This window comes from Dipodomys merriami, unplaced genomic scaffold, assembly GCF_024711535.1.
Source record: "Dipodomys merriami isolate MVZ:Mamm:240054 unplaced genomic scaffold, mDipMer1.0.p SCAF_17, whole genome shotgun sequence".
NCBI lineage: Eukaryota > Metazoa > Chordata > Mammalia > Rodentia > Heteromyidae > Dipodomys > Dipodomys merriami.
The window spans coordinates 13787493-13804850 of record NW_027203048.1 but is presented as its reverse complement, the minus strand read 5'-3'; the positions used below and the strand labels follow the sequence as shown (position 1 = coordinate 13804850).

At 42.6% G+C, this 17358-nt stretch overlaps 1 protein-coding gene across 3 annotated transcripts in view; it reads right to left on the bottom strand.

Moving 5' to 3' along the window:
* Spast (spastin) overlaps positions 1–17358 on the bottom strand; it is a 59816-nt gene that overhangs the window by 40457 nt on the left and 2001 nt on the right. For 2 of the 3 annotated variants that reach the window (XR_011372502.1, XM_070025320.1), the window contains exons 2-3: positions 7443–7529; positions 2927–3010 (exon numbers count right to left, since the gene is read on the bottom strand). Coding sequence is in view for 2 of the 3 variants with exons in the window: in XM_070025320.1 (XP_069881421.1) it covers positions 2927–3010; positions 7443–7529 (171 nt within the window). In the remaining variant the exon portion in view is untranslated. The remainder of the gene's footprint in view (positions 1–2926; positions 3011–7442; positions 7530–17358) is intronic. The other variant, XM_070025321.1, reaches the window with a different exon arrangement.

Genomic DNA, 17358 nt, shown 5'->3' with positions numbered 1-17358 from the left:
AATCTAAAATTGCTCTAACAACAGTCTTTTAAAAATTAATAAATTATAGTCCATCAAAAATACAAAAACCAGGGGCCGGGACGGTAGCTCAATGGTAGAGTGCTTGCCTTGCATGCATGAGGCCCAGGGTTCGATTCCTCAGTACCACATAAGCAGAAAAAGCCAGAAATAGCACTGTGGCTCAAGTAGTAGAGTGCAAGCCCTGTGCTGAAGAGCTGAGGGACAGTATACAAGCCCAGAGTTCAAGCCCAGGACAGGCAAAAAATGAATAAATAAATAAATACCCAAAAACTTCCTAGTCAGGAGGCTGAGCTCTGAAGATCACAGCTCAAGCAGGAAAGTCTATGACTCTTATCTCCAATAAACTATTCAAAAAAGCCAGTGGAACTGCAGCTCAAGAGGTAGAGCCTACCAGGCGAAGGCTCATGCCTTTATCCCAGCTCAGGAGTCTAAGATATGAGGATCATGGTTCAAAGCCAGCCCGGTCAGGAAAGTTCATGAGACTCTTATCTCCAATAAACCACTAGAAAACCAGAAGTGGTGCTGTGGCTCAAGCAGTAGAGGGCTCACCTAGAGCTGAAGAGCGCAGGGACAGTGCCCAAGCCCAGAGTTCAAGCCCCAAGACCAAAAAAACAAAAAACAAAACAGAACAGAGGTAGAGTGCTGCCCTTGAGCTCAAAGAGGATTTGGGATGACACCCAAGCCCTGAGTTCAAGCCCCAGGCCCAGGGAGGGAAAAAAACAAACAGAACTGGGCTGGGAAGTTGGCTCAGTGGTAGAGCGCTTGCCTTGCATGCCTGAGGCCCTGGGTTCGATACCTCAGCACCACATAAGCAAAAAGAAAAAAGCTGGAAGTGGTGCTGTGGCTCAAGTGGTAGAGCACTAGCCTTGAGCTGAAGAGCTTAGGGACAGCGCCCAGGCCCAGAGTTCAGGCCCCACAACCGGACCAAAAACAACAACAACAACAAAAAACACAAAAAAAACAAACAGAACTTAAAAAGCAAAAAAAGGTGGGTAGCCAGTGGCTCACGCTTGTCATCCTAACTACTCAGGAGGCTGAGATATGAGCATCACTGTTCAAAGCCAGCCTGGGCAGCAAACTGTGAAACTCCAATTAACCACCAGAAAACCATAAGTGGTGCTGTGGCTCAGGTGGAAGAGGACTAGCTTCGAGCTGAAGAGCTCAGGGACAGCGCCCAGGCCCAGAGTTCAAGCTCCGTGATTGGCAAAAAAGAAAAAGAAAAAAGAAAGAAAAATAAGAGGGGCTGGGAAGATGGCTCAGTGGTAGAGTGCTTGTTTGCATGCATGGGGCCCTGGGTTCAATTCCTTAGCACCACATAAGCAAAAAGAAAAAAGCTGGAAGTGACGCTGTGGTTCAAGTGGTAGAGTGCTAGCCTTGAGCTGAAGAGCTAAGGCTCTTCAGAGCTAAGGCCCAGAGTTCAGGTCCCATGACCGGACCCCCCGCCCAAAAAAAAAAGAAAAAGAAAAAGAAGACAAGCTTATCAATTGATAAGATACTTTCAATGTTTTTCATATCTCCCAATAAAAGGCTAGATTTTATTCAATTTGAAACATATCATATGCCATCTCAAAGTCAAACTTAGTATGTACAGTACATGAAACAAACAGACTTTACAACAAAAATGAATACATAAGCCAGGCACTGGTGGATCACACCTGTAATCCTAGCTACTCAGGATGCTAAGATCTGAGGATTGGGGTTTGAAGCCAGCCAGCCCAGGCAGGAAAGTATGTTAAGATTTTTTTTTTTGGCCAGTCCTGGGGCTTGAACTCAGGGCAGGGGCACAGTGCCTTAGCTTCTTTCTGTTTATGTGGTACTGAGGAATTGAACCCAGGGCTTCATGCATGCTAGGCAAGCATTCAACCACTTAGACACATTCCAGTTCCAGTGAGATTCTCCAATTAACCACCAGAAAAAAATGGAAGTAACACTGTGGCTCAAAGTGGTAGAGTACTAGCCTTGAGCAAAAAAGCTTAGGGGCAGGGCCAAGGACCTGAGTTCAAGTCCCAAGACTGACCAAAAAAAAAATTAACTCATATAGTATTATTACAATAAATGATAGGCAAGTGAACCTTGAGTTCAAGGCCAGACTCTCAAGAAAAGAAGAAGATGGGTGTCAGCAGCTCACTTCTATAATCCTAGCTACTCAGGAGGCTGACATCTGAGATCATGGTTCAAAGCCAGCCCTGGCAGAAAGAAGTCTAAGAGACTTTTATCTCTAACTAACCACAAAAAAACTGGAAATGGAGTTGTGGCTCAAGTTGTAGAGTGCTAGCTTTAAGCAAAAAAAAACTCAAGAGACAGTGTGGCAGAGGTGGCTCATGCCTGTAATCCTAGTTATTCAAGAGGTTGACATCTGAGGGTTGCAGTTTGAAGCCAATCAAGTCTGGAAAGTCCATAAGACTCTTATCTCCATTTAACTATAAAAAAAAAAAAAAAAAGAGCTAGAAGGGGAGTTGTGGCTCAAGTGGTAGAGTGCTAGCCTTGAGCAAGAAAAGCTCAGTGACAGTGCTCATGCACTGAGTTCAAAACAGAGAAAGAAAGAAAAAAAAAAGGCAAGAGCCCAAATCACTAGCCTACTTTTATCTAAAATTAAAGATACATTAAAGTAGCCGGGCGCTGGTGGCTCACGGCTGTAATCCTAGCTACTCAGGAGGCTGAGATCTGAGGATCGCGGTTCAAAGCCAGCCCGGGCAGGAGAGACCGTGAGACTCCTATCTCCAATAAACCACCAGAAAACCGGAAGTGGCGCTGTAGCTCAAGTAGTAGAGCGCTAGCTTTGAGCTGAAGAGCTGAGGGACAGCGCCCAGGCCCAGAGTTCAAGCCCCACGACCGACAAAAAAAAAAAAAAAAAGATACATTAAAGTACATCTAATATCCAATCATACAATACATTAATTGATACCTAGAAGTTGTAAACGATCCTTAGCCATAACCAAATTAGTCATCATTTTAGCTTGAAGGCGTCTGGCTCTTTCACACTGTTCACCTAAAAAAACAAAGGAAGAATTAATTAAAATATCTATATTTTCCCATTAGCATTTTTTCAAAATAAAGTATTACTCTAACTACTTTCATGGAAAGTCAGTATCTTTATAAAGAAATTAATAGAAAGCCGGGCACGGTGGCTCAATGCCTGTAATCTTAGCTACTCGGAGGCTGAGCTTAGAGGATCGTGGTTCAAAGCCAGAAAAGTCCGTGAGACTCTTATCTCCCATAAACCATCAGAAAACTGGAAGTGGCACTGTGCCTCAAGTGGTAGAGCGCTCACTTTGAGCTGAAGAGCTCAGGGACAGCTCCCAGGCCCAGAGTTCAAGCCCCATGACCAAAAAAAAAAAAAAAGCAAAGCAAAGAAAAAAAGAAACGAATTAATAGGGGTTAGGAGAATATTTGAAGTAGTGCAGCACTTATCTAGCAAATACAAATTTCTGTATTCAATTTCTAGTACTGTGAAAAAATATCCATATACATAATTATTAGTTTCATTGGGTATATTTCAAAACTTGAAAGACAGAGGTAGCCCAGGCTACATAGTGAATTCAAGTCAGCTTAGGATACAGAAAAGCCTATCTCAAAACCAAAAAAAAAAGCTACTTTCAAATAATTTCTCCTGGGGGGAAAAAAAACAACAAAGCACGATACAGGTAGCTTGTATCTGTAATCCTAGTTACCCAGGAGTTTGACACCTAAGGATCACAATTGAAGTCAGCCTGGCAGATAAATCTAAGAGACTCTTATCTCCAATTTAAACAGCAAAATGCCCAAACTGGAGGTGTGGCTCAAGTGGTAGAGTGCCAGCCAAGAGTGCATGGCTGTTTGCCCAACAAAAGTTTAAGTTTCAATGGAGGGGGGGAGAATGGGAAGGGATGGGAAGGGGAAACAAAGGAGGAGGCAACAATGCTTGATAAATGTACTCATTACCTTGCCCATGTAATTTTAACCCCTCTGTACAGTATTTTCACAATAAAAAAAAGTTTAAGTTTTAAGCCCCAATATCATAACAACAACAATAACAACAACAACAAAAGTGAGGTGCTGGTGGCTCACACCTGTAATCCTAGCTACTCTGGAGGCTGAGATCTGAGGATCATGGTTCAAAGCCAGCCTGGGCAGGAAAGTCCGTGAGACTCTTATCTCCAATAAACCACTGGAAAACCGGTAGTGGCGTGGTAGCTCAAGCCGTAGAGCGTAGAGCACTCGCCTTGAATTGAGAGCACAGGGACAGCGCCCAAGCCCAGAGTTCAAGCCTCACGACCGACAAAAAAATTAAAAAAATAAAAAAATAAACAGAACAAAACAAACAAAAAACAGAGAGAAAGAAACAGTGTCAGGTGCCAGGCATGGTAGTACATGCCTGCAATAACAGCACTTGGGAAGCAAGGCAAGAGGAGTTTGACTAGGAGGTCAAAACGGGCTACATTGTGAGTTCAAGAGTAGACTGGCTGGATGCCAGTGGCTCAGGCCTGTAATCCTACCTACTCAGGAGGCTGAGATCTGAGGATCATGGTTCAAAGCCAGCCAGGGCAGAAAAGTCCTCTTTAAACTCTTTATCTCCAATTAACTACTAAAAAACCAGAAGTGGAGCTGTGACTAAAGTGATAAAGCACTAGCCTTGTGCAAAAGCGCTCAGGGACAGAGTCCAGACCCTGAGTTCAAAACCCTGGAGGCTGAGATCTGAGGGTCATGGTTCAAAGCCAGCCTGGGCAGGAAAGTCCGTGAGACTCTTATCTCCAATAAAACACCGGAAAACTGGAAGTGGCACTGTAGCAAGTGGTAGAGCGCTAACGTTGAGCTGAAGAGCTGAGGGACAGCGCTTAGACCCAGAGTTCAAGCCCCACGACTGACCAAAAAAAAAAAAAAGCGGGTCTGGGAAGGTGGCTCAGTGTTAGAGTGCTTGCCTTGCATACATGAGGCCCTAGGTTCGATTCCTCAGCACCACATAAGCAGAAAAAGCTGGAAGTGGTGCTGTGGCTCAAGTGGTAGGGCGCTAGCCTTGAGCTGAAGAGCTGAGGGACAGCGCCCAGGCCCAGAGTTCAGCCCCCACAACCGGACCCAAAAAAAAAAAAAGCCACAACTGACAAAACAGAAAGCAAAAAGAAAAAAAAAAAACAGCCTGATCTACAAAATGAGACACTGTCTTAAAACAAACAGCAAAAAAAAAAAAAATCAATTATTGTTCATGTTTTTAAAATATACTATAGTATTTCACATATTTCACACATATCTCATAAAACCTAGGTTCCCTGCCCCCCACATACTTCAAAAATCTTTGAAACTAGGGGCTGGGAAGGTGGCTCAGTGGTAGAGCGCTTGCCTTGCATGCATGAGGCCCTGGGTTCGATTCCCCAGCACTACATAAGCAAAAAGAAAAAAGCCGGAAGTGGCGCTGTGGCTCAAGGGGTAGAGGATAGCCTTGAGCTGAAGAGCTGAGGGACAGTTCCTAGGCCCAGAGTTCAGGCTCCATGACCGGATCCAAAAAAAAAAAATCTTTCAAACTAGTATTTCCTTTATCAGCAGTGTCAATTTACTAGTGTTATCAGCCAAGCTGCAGTCACAGCATTTTCTCACTGCCTGTATATACATTAATTGATGTAGGTATCAGTACTTGTTACATCTAAGATGAAAATACTCAACTTATTAAGATTACGATTTAAAAGTCTCAAAGACCGGAGGCTGGGAAGGTGGCTCAGTGGTAGAGCGCTTGCCTTGCATGCCTGAGGCCGTGGGTTCGATTCCTCAGCACCATATAAGCAAAAAGAAAAAAAGCCGCTCAGCACCATATAAGCAAAAAGAAAAAAAAGCCGCTCAGCACCATATAAGCAAAAAGAAAAAAAGCCGGAAGTGGTGCTGTGGCTCAAGTGGTAGAGCGCTAGCCTTGAGCTGAAGAGCTGAGGGACAGCGTCCAGGCCCAGAGTTCAGGCCCCATGACCAGAACCCCCCCCCCAAAAAAAAGTCTCAAAGACCTAAATACTATGTTTATTTGCTTTTTCTCTTTTCTAATTTATTTTTGCAGTGTTTACAGGTCTCCTGAATACTTCAGAAAATGTTCTACCATATCCTAAGCCCAGTTATGAACTGCACACCCATAATCCCAACTACATGGGAAACAGAAGAATCATAAATTCAAGGTAAACTTGGTTAGTAAGAACCTGTCTCAAAAAAAAAAAAAAAAAATGAAGCCAGGTACTAGTGGCTCACGCCTGTAATCCTAGCTACTCAGGAGGCTGAGATCTGAGGATCACAATCCAAAGCCAGCCTGGACAGGAAATTCCGTGAGACTCTTATCTCCAATTAACTACCAGAAAACCATACAGAAATGGCACTGTGGCTCAAGTGGTAGAGCGCTAGCTTTGAGCTGAATTGCTCAGGGACAGCACCCAGGTTCACCGTTCAAGACCCACAACTGACAAAAAGAAAAAGAAAAAGAAAAGAAAAGAAATGGCTAGGGCTAGTTCAAGTAGAAGAACCCTTGCCTAGCATGCATCAGGTTTTGTAGAGAGCATTAACTATACATCCACAAATGTTAGCAATAATGTTTTAAAATGTTTAAATATCTTTATTAAGATAAATAGATACAGTTGGGTGCCAATGGCTCATGCTTGTAATCCTAACTACTCAGGAGGCTGAGATATGAGGATTGCAGTTTGAAGTCAGATCCGGAAAGAAAGTCCATGAGATTCTTATCTCCAATTAACCATCAAAAAGCCAGAAGTAGAGCTGTGGCTCAAGTGGTAAGAGTGCTAGCCTTGAGCAAAAAAACTCATGGACAGCACCCATGCCCTGAGTTAAAGCCTCAAGACAAGCATACATATGCACACATGTGCATGTGTGCGTACACATACACACACACACACCTAAAATCAGGTCAGTCATGTGAATTTAATGTTCCCCTGTTGGGCTGGGAAGGTGGCTCAGTGGCAGAGTGCTTGCCTTGCATGCATGAGGCCCTGGGTTTGGTTCTCAGCACCACGTAAGCAGAAAAAGCTGGAAGTGGCACTGTGGCTCAAGTGGTAGAGTGCTAGCCTGGAGCTGAAGAGCTGAGGGACAGTGCCCAGGCCCAGAGTTGAGGCCCCATGATTGACAAAAAAAAAATCCTCTGTTTCTGCAAGTTTGCTTTTAGCAGTTTCAGTTACCCATGGCCAACTGCAGGTCACAGGGGTTGAATTATGTGCTGTTTAGAGTAGCATAAAGTAACTGAAACCGGACCCTGCTCTAACCCACCATTTCTTTAAATACCCTTTTGTCTAACATAGTCACGCTACATGGTACCTACCTGTTAGTTACTTAGTAGCCACCTTCCTTATGAGTGTTGTATGTATTGCTTGATAAAAACCTGCAACTTTAAGAACCTACTGAGGGCCTTGGAATATGGCTCCATGGATAATTTGGGATAGCTATAAACAAATGAAAATAAGCCTTACCTTGTCCTGTAACTATGACAGCTATTCCTTTTTCTAGTTCTTCAATACCTTTCTTATACCATTCCACAGCTTGATCTTTCTGTCCTGCTTTAAAATAGAAATTACTATTTGAATATATAACAAATATGAAGAGTATTCCCCACATTTCCCAAAGCATGCTGTTGACAGATGAGAAATGAAAAGATCAAACAAGTACAAAGAACATTACTATTGATTTTTTGGTACTTTTCGCATGTTAGTATGTACATGCTTCTTTAACAGAGAATATCATTGCAAAATTTTAAGTTTTGAGTAATTTTTTTGTTGTCTTGTAATATTGATAGTCTAGCCACTAAATAAATGGTTTTTAACATATATATGATATATAGTTAGAAAATATAAAATTTCAATAATAGTAGACAAAAAGCACTTTCACTATAACTACAATGTAATCTAATATGTCCATCATTGACTCCCCTTGTATAAATTTGTATTTAACAAATGATTGAAAAAACAAACATAAACAAAAAAAACAAAACACAAAACCTCACAAATGACTGCATCATGAGAACTGGCAAATGATTTGGTTTTATGTGACATGTAGTAATACATTTCTGTTTTCTTTGAAACAAAAGACTGCTTTAAAACAGTTCTGCTTGCTGGGCACCAGTGACCCATACCTGTAATCCTAGCTACTCAGGAGGCTGAGATCTAAGGATTGCCATTCAAAGCCAGCCTAGGCAGGAAAGTCCGTGAGACTCTTATCTCCAATAATTACCAGAAAACCAGAAGTGGCACTGTGGCTCAAGTGGTAGAGCACTGTCCTTGAGCTGAAGAGCCAAGGGACAGCACCCAGGCCCAGAGTTCAAGCCCCATGACCAACAACAACAACAACAACAAAAGTTCTGCTAAGACCTGCTGATTGTAGTTTGAAGCCAGCCCAGACAGAAAAGTCCTCATGAAACACTCATCTCCAATTAAACACTCAGAAACCAGAAGTGGTCCTATGGCTTAAGTGGTAGAGCACTAGCCTTGAGCATAGGCTCAGGAACAGTGTCCAGGCCGAGTTCAAGCCCCACATAAAAACAAACAAACGGGCTGGAAAGGTGGCTCAGTGGCAGAGTGCTTGTCTCGCATGCATGAGGCTCTGTGTTCGATTCCTCAGCACGGAAAAAAACAGAAGTGGCGTTGTGGCTCAAGTAGTAATGCGCTAGCCTTGAGCTGAAGAGCTGAGGGACAGTGCCCAGGTCCAGAGTTCAAGTCCCACAACCGAAAAAAGAAAACCCCGAAAACAAACAAACAAACAAACATTAGCCAGTTAAAAAAAAACAGAACTAGGGGGCTGGGAATGTGGCTTAGTGGTAGAGTGGTTGCCTAGCATGCATGAGACCCTGGGTTCTATTCTTTGGTACCACATTAAAACGAAACAAAACAAAAAACAGAAGTAGGGGTTAAAGGTGTAGCTCAGGTGACACAATGCCAGCCAATATTTCAAAGTATCAGGTATGAAGTTCAGTCCCAGTCTTGGACGAACAGAAAACCAAAAGGAGAGCACCAGCCTTGAACAAAAACACAAAAGTGATTACCACCCAAGGCCTTGATTTCAAGTTCCGTTAAAAGCACAACTGAGTGTGACACACACACACACACACACACACACACACACACACACACACACTAATAAAATAGAATGGGCAAAGCCTAGTGGCAATGGCTCATGCCTGTAACTCTAGCTATTCAGAAGGCTGAGATCTGAAGATTGTAGTTTGAAGCCAGCCGAGATAAGAAAATCTATAGGACTCTTATCTCCAATTAACCACCAAAAACAAAACACGCAGAAATGGAGCTTTGTCTCAAGTGATAGAGTGGTAACCTTGAGTAAAAGACTGCCTTGAAAGAAAAAGAGTAGCAGAAACTAGAATAGAGATTTGACCATATTCTAGTATGACCTCTAGAAGATCTAATCTTTTTTTTTTTTTTTTTTGCTGGTCCTGGGGTTTGAACTCAGGGCCTGGCTCTGTCCCTGAGCGCTTGCTCAAGGCTAGTGCTCTACCACTTGAGTCACCACTTCTGGCTTTTTCTGCTTATGTGGTACTGAGGAATCGAACCCAGACTAAAATGATAATAGTTTCAATTTATTGAATGCATTTACTGAATTTCATCTATTATATGCAGCCTTTATACCCACTACAGCAATATAGTAATTTGTCTCAAATCTTATAATCAAGACTATGTCAATTTAGATAAGAAGTTTTGCAAGTGAAAAGGAGTAATACTAGATTTTCAAAGCAAGAAAGGAAAAAAAAAAAAAAGCAGTCTCTGACACCAGACACTGACCTAGTACCATCAACTTGGCCTTAGTGTAACTAACTAGGAGCTGACATGGCATTTATAGCCAGTAATGGGTTGAATTTCACAGGCTATCACTATCAGACAAGGCTGCTCTGACTAAAATAGAACAAAACTACTCTAAACACAGACAAAATATAAATAGGGTCCAACAATGGAATACCAAACATCTACCTCTTCCAGTTAATTAATAATCAATTACATAAGAAATCTCCACTCGGGCTGGGAAGGTGGCTCAGTGGCAGAGTGCTTGCCTTGCAATGCATGAGGCCTTGGGTTCGATTCCTCAGCACCACATAAGCAAAAAGAAAAAAGCCAGAAGTGGCGTTGTGGTTCAAGTGGTAGAGCACTAGCCTTGAGCTGAAGAGCTGAGGGACAGCGCCCAGGCCCAGAGTTCAGGCCCCATAACTGGACCCCCAAAAAAAAAAAAAAAATCTCCACTCTGGGGCTGAGAAGGTGGCTCAGTGGTAGAGTGCTTGCCTTGCTATGCATGAGGCCCTGGGTTCCATTCCTCAGCACCACATAAGCAGAAAAAGCCATAAGTGGTGCTGTGACTCAAGTGGTAGAGTGCTAGCCTTGACCTGAAAAGCTGAGCGACAGAGCCCAGGCCCAGAGTTCAGGCCCCACGACTGACAAAAATAAAAAGAAACCTTCATTCTAGTATTTCCTCCTTCTAGATAGGGTTTATAAACTTGTTCAGTTAATGCAGACATACACACACACACACACACACACACAAATATTTTAACCTATAGGATGTCTAGCGTGAACAGCTATTAATTTCCAAAGCAAGAGAAAAAAATGCTACATAGGCACAATAATATTTTCACTAGTTTGTCAGAGTACTATAGAAGACTGAATAAAACTAGTACGTAAGAGTCGGGCGCTGGTGGCTCACACCTGTAATCTTAGCTACTCAGGAGGCTGAGATATGAGGATCGCGGTTCGAAGCCAGCCTGGGCAGGAGAGACCGTGAGACTCCTATCTCCAATAAACCACCAGAAAACTGGAAGTGGCGCTGTAGCTCAAGTGGTAGAGTGCTCGCCTTGAGCTAAAGAGCTGAGGGCAGCGCCCAGGCCCAGAGTTCAAGCCCCACGACCGACAAAAAAAAAAAAAAAACTAGTACGTAAGTATAAACAATCAGGTGGAGACATGGCTCAGCAGTAGGGCACCTGCTCAGTAAACTAGAAGCCCTGAGCTCAAACCCCAGTAGATAATCTCTACTTTGCCAGATGTCAAAATCCAATCCATTCTTGGGTAGTGGAGAATAAAGCAGGATCAGGAAAGGCACTTCACTTCTTCAATCACTTAATATGCTTTTCCTGACTCCCCTCCTGCCGCCTTTTTTTTTTTTTTTGCCAGGCCTGGGACTTGAACTCAGGGCCTGGGCACTGTCCCTGAGCTTCTTTTGCTCAAGGCCAGCACTCTCCCACTTGAACCACAGTGCCAACTCTGGCTTTTTCTGTGTATGTGGTACTAAGGAATCAAACCCAGGGCTTCACAGATGCAAGGCAAGCACACTACCACTAATGCACATTCCCAGGTCATCCCTTAACTGTTACCAAGATAACTAAGAATGGCTGGGAATGAGGCTTAGTGGTAGAGTGTTTGCCTAGGATGCATGAAGCCCTGGGTTCGAGTCCTCAGTACAATGTAAACAGAAAAAGCCAGAAGTAGCACTGTGGCTCAAGTGGTAGAGTGTTGGCCTTGAGCTCAGGGACAGTGCCCAGGACTGAGTTCAAGCCCCAGGACTGGCCAAAAAAAAAAAAAAAAAGATAACTAAGAGTAATACTGTAAATCTAATTACCAGCCTGAGATCTGAAGGATTTTGATTCAAAAGCAGCCTAATGCAAATCTGTAAGACAGCATCTTCAAAATAACCTGCAAAAAAGTGGTTTGGAAAGCTAGGAGGGGCACAGGTGGCTCACACTTGTAATCCTAGCTACTACGTGCTTGAGATCTTGAGGATCCTGGTTTGAAGCCAGCCTGAGCAGTAAAGTCCCAGTGAGACCCTTATCTCTAACTAACCACTCAAGAACCACAAATGGTTCTGTGGCTCAAGTGGCAGAATGTTAGCTTTGAGCACAAAGAGGCTCAAGGACAGCACCCAGGCACTAATGGGTCACACCTGTAATCCTAGCTTCTCAGGATGCTGAGATCTGAGGATTGTGGTTCAAAGCCAATCTCAAGGAAAAGCCTGGAAATGGAGCTAAGGCCCAAAGTGGCAGAGTATTAGCCTTGAGGGAAAGAGCTCAGGGGCAGTGTCCAGGCCCTGACTTCAAAGCCCCACAACCCCACCTCCAAAAACAAAAGCCAGAAGCGGAAGCCAGGTGTTTGTGGGTCATGCCTGTAATCCTAGCAACTCTGAAGACTGAGATATGAGGATCATGGTTCAAAGCCAGCTTGGGCAGGAAAGTCCAATAAACCATCAGAAAACCACCAGAATGGCTCAGTGGCTCAAAATGGTAGAGTGCTAGACTTAAGCAAAAAGCTCAAGTACACACACACACAAAAGCTGGTTTGGAGGTGTGGGTCATCTGGCAATAACAATCCTAAGCAAGCAAGTTGAGTGAGTTTGGCCCCAAGTTACAAAGAGTAATAGAATGGAGAGGGAAGGTGGCAATAGAAACAGAACATGTATAATGTCCCAAATTGTGGCTATTGTTTGGTTTCTTTAGTGCAAATCCCACTAAACTTTTTTTTTCCCCTAGTCATGAGGCTTGAACTCTGGGCCTGGGTGCTGTCCCTCAGCTCTTCAGCTCGAGGGTAGCATTCCACCACTTGAGCCACAGTGCCACTTCTGGTTTTCTAGTAGTTTATTGGAGATAAGAGTCTCATAGATTTTCCTGCCTGGGCTGGCTTCAAACCATGATCCTCAGATCTCACAGCCTCCTGAATAGTTAGGATTACAGGTGTGAGCCTCCAGCACCTGGCTTCCAATATCCTTTTATCACATAAATTCTCTTTTTTTTCCTCTCTCCCTTTCTCTCCTCGGTTCTTCCTAGCCAATTCCGCTAAATATTAGAAACTTGTGATATTGAACCACACCTTTTATACCTCTGTTATTAGAAAATTTCACAATTGTCTTCTTACATAAGTCATGCATAACATGACACAACATGTTACAGTTAACTCCAAGAACCACTTTCTCTTTCCCTCTATTCCAAGTAACTCTTTACCAGCATTATAAAATAGAAAGCCTTGGAAGTGGCACTGTGGCTCAAGCAGTAGAGCACTCACCTTGAGCTGCAGAGCTCAGGGACAGCCCCATGCCCAGAGTTCAAGCAACATGACCAACCCCCCCCCCAAAAAAAAAATTACATCCACTTAAAATAGAAAGCCTTGAACATAAAATCAAAAGATAATAATGTTGTGAGTCTGTTCAGCTACAATTATTGCTGGTTCTACTATTGTTGTTATTTTGTTTTTGGTGCCAGTCTTGGGGCTTGAACTCCAGGTCTAGGCACTATCTCACAGCTCCGTTTCCCACTTTTTGGTAGTTAAATTGAGATACATGTCTCAGAGATCTTTCTTACCCACACTGTCTTCAAACCACAATCCTCACATCTCAGCCTTCTGAGTAGGTAAGATTACAGGCATGAGCCACTAGCACCTAGTTTGTAAGTCTACTCTAAATTTGTCTCTCTATATACAAATTAGACACCATAGGTTATCGGTCATCTAATGAGGTTCAAAAATTATCCACAGAATTACTTCTTTGAGAAAATGAGAATACACACAAAAATATGCATTAATTATATAACAGGTATCTCACATCTCATTGAAGAATTTTTCTCCAGTATCACCTAGAATACAGAGCTATTCAATTAGCTGATATCCAATAAATATTCATATTAATGTATCTTAGAAGCTTTTTTACTAAATAAAATTTGTGAAGTAGAGCTGTAGCTCAAATGGTAGCGCTCACCTTGAGCTGAAGAGCTGAGGGATAGTGCCCAGGCCCAGAGTTCAAGCCCCATGACTGACCCAAAATATTTGATGCATAAATAAAATTTGCTATTTTTTAAAAATGATGTCAATACTGAGGGGTAACTCTGGGTCCTCTGGGCCTCATGTTCTTGCTTAGGTTTTTCTGCTCAAGACTGGTGTTCTACCACTTAAACTACACCTCTATTCCCAGCTCTTTCCTGGTTAGCTGAGGGTAAGAGTCCCTAGAATTTGTCTTCCCAAAGTGGCTTCAAATCATGATCCTCGGATCTCAGCATTTTGAATAGCTAGACTACTGGTCTGAACTACCAATTCTAGCCTATTTTTCTTTTGAAATAGGTTGGCAGGCTGGTGGTGTAGCTCCCATGGTAAAGAGCTTGCTTATAAAGGGTGAGACCCCAAGTTTAATCATCAGTAACACACATACACACAGACAAAAAAAAATTAAATAAACTAGTCTCAGATAAATTAAGGCCTTCACAAAAATTCAGTGTCAGCTGGGCACCAGTGGCTCATGCCTATAATCCTTACTACTCAGGAGGCTAAGTTCTGAAGGTCACAGTTGGAAGCTAGTTGGGGCAGAAAAGTCTCACTCTTATCTCCAATTAACCACCAAAAAACTGAAAGTGGAGCTGTAGCTCAAGTGGCAGAGCCAGGCTTGAGTAAAAAAGCTAAGGGGCAGTGGTCCAGGCATTGAGTTCAAACCCTAATACTAGCACAAAAAAAATTAGCACCAAAGCTAAAAATGACATAAAAATAAAATTAAAAATAAGCCAAGTATAATAACACACTTATAACCCCAGCACTAAGGAGACTGAGAACTGAGTATTGGAGGTCTCCTGAGCTACATAACAAGACCCTGTCTCAAACCTCACTCTACAAGCATCAAAATGAGCAGTCACTGTATGAGCCACATCTATACATTACTTTATTAAAATGATATTTAATTTGGCATTTACCAATCAAGACACCAAAATGTTTCAATTAACTACAGTCTGAAACAGCTCACTTAACCTGATGAAATAAAAGTGACTGTCACCAGTACATGTGAAAGCTATGTTGTATGTCTAAGGGATGGCACTGGTAGCCCTTAACTGTTTATTGGAGTCAGAAAGGCATTGAAGACTGTCTATTCACAGATACTCTGATGCAGCAAAGAAAGAAAATTATCTTGGAAAAAAATTTTTGTTGGTAAGGCAAAGAGATTTCAAATGTAAACTCTCCATTGTTGGATTATGACCAAAATACAAAAATTGCCAATATGCTAAAAAAAAAAAACAGGCTAGAACAGAACCATGACAATACAACCTGAGCCAGCCTGGCTTAATAATCTGTCTTAAACCTATTTTCACTATTCTAAAATGAATTCTAGCTGGGTGCTGGCAGATCATGACTACAATCCTAGCTACAATCCTGAGGCTGAGATCTGAGGATTCAGTTCAAAGCCAGCCAGGGCAAGAAAGTCTACCAGAAAACCCAAAGTAGTACTGGGGCTCAAAGTGGTAAAAAGCTAGCCTTGAGTAGAAAAGTTCAGTGACAGTGCCCAGGTCCTGAGTTCAAGCCTCACAACTGACAAAAACAAACAACAACAGGGCTGGGAAGGTGGCTCAGTGGCAGAGTGCTTGCCTTGCATGCATGAGGCCCTGGGTTCGATTCCTCAGCGCCACATAAGCAAAAAGAAAAAAGCCAGAAGTGGCGCTGTGGCTCAAGTGGTAGAGCGCTAGCCTTGAGCTGAAGAGCTGAGGGACAGCGCCCAGGCCCAGAGTTCAAGCCCCATGACCAGACCCAAAAAAAATTTAAAAAACAAACAAACAAACAAACAACAACAACCTTTTGCTCTATGGCCCTGAAGTTAACCGGATACTGCAATAAACAATGCTTCTGGTAGGAGGGAATGGTGGTAACCATTTTCATCTTCCCCAAGATATCTTTGGATGTTCTGAGATTTAGAACACAGCAGTTAACAAAAGCTTCCTCATACAAATACATAGCTTTTGTTTTTGGTCAGTCATGGGGCTTAAACTATGGGCCAGGGCACTGTCCCTGAGCTCTTTTTGCTCAAAGCTAGCCCTCTACCACTTTGAGCCACAGCACCACATACAATTTTCTGGTGGTTAATTGAAGATAAGAGTCTCAATGTACTTTCCTGCCTGGGCTGTTTTGAACTACAATCCTGAGGTCTCAGCCTCCTGAGTAGCTACGATTACAGGGATTCTGGCTAGCATTCTCTTTTCTTTTTTGACAGTCGTGGGGCTTGAACTGGGCCTGGGCGCTGTTCCTCAGCTCTTTGGCTCAAGGCTAATGCTCTACCACTTGAGCCACAGCGCCACTTCCAGTTTTCTGGTGGTTTATTGGAGACTTTCATGCCTGGGCTGGCTTTGAACCGCAATCCTCAGATCTCAGCCTCCTGAGTAGCTAGGGTTACAGGTGTGAGCCACTGGCGCCCAGCTAGCATTCTTTTCTTTAGTGTGTCTATTGTCTTCAACCTATACTCTGTTCTTATGAGGTAGGATAGATGTAAAGGAGGCTGAGATCTGAAGATCACAGGCTGAAGTCAGCCTGGGAAGGAAAAGCCTCTAAGATTCCTCTTATCTCCAATTAACCACCAAAAGAAATCCAGAAATGGAGCTGTGGCTCAGTAATACACTACCCTTGAATAAAAACTTCAAGAGGGGAAAAGAAAAAGAAAAAGAAAAACCTCAAGTACTCCATAACTGTCACATAAATAAATAAATAAATAAATATTAAAAAAATGAGTGTTTAAAGGACCCAGACTCAGACATCTGAACCAAAACAGCAATATCCCTTCATACTACCACCTTGTGGATGACAGGTAACAAGAAAAAGTCATAGGAATTATCTACATCTGCCTTCTTTGAGATCTTAGAAAGCTGCAAAGCTCCTAGAATGGGCAGACATGTTTGCAATGGGAAAGGGAGGTCCTGAAAGTCACCTATTGCTCGTGTTTTGGGTAGACCTAACATTTGCATTTTAAAAAAACAACAATAAACGGTACCCCTTAGCCACTCTAAACCACTGTTTAACTATTAGGGGCTGCTAGATGACATGAACAGATACATTACTCAGCTCAGAAAGTGTAAAGACCACAGATATGAAAGGGCCAACATTTTCAGTCTCTTTTTTTTCTTTCAGTACTGGGTTTGAACTCAAGACCTTGCATGTACTCTTTAGCTTAGGCACTCCTCCAGCCCCATTTTGAGTCTTTACTCCTGTTTCCTGCATGGAGTATAGGAAATATTTTTCCTGTTTTTCTATAAATCCTTGCTAAAATTTCTACCATGTGATGCAATCCTTACTGTAAGACATATTAAAATTCTTTCGGTGGGTGAATTTCAAGTATCTGTGATTTCAGATGGAAAGTGGGAAGCTGAGGGACCCCTCATAGTAGAATGACTCGCTTTAACCTTTTAACCAAGTTTTTTCATCTTTAAAATGTTGATACAATACTACCTTCACCTCAAGGTCTACTGTGAGGACTAATTTAACACATACAAAGCTAACAGTACAATGCCTGACACGTAGGAAAATAAAATGTTAGTTTAATCCTAGCTACTTAGGAGGCTGAGATCTGAGGATCACAGTTCAAAGCCAGCCCAGAGAAGTAAAGTCCATAACACTC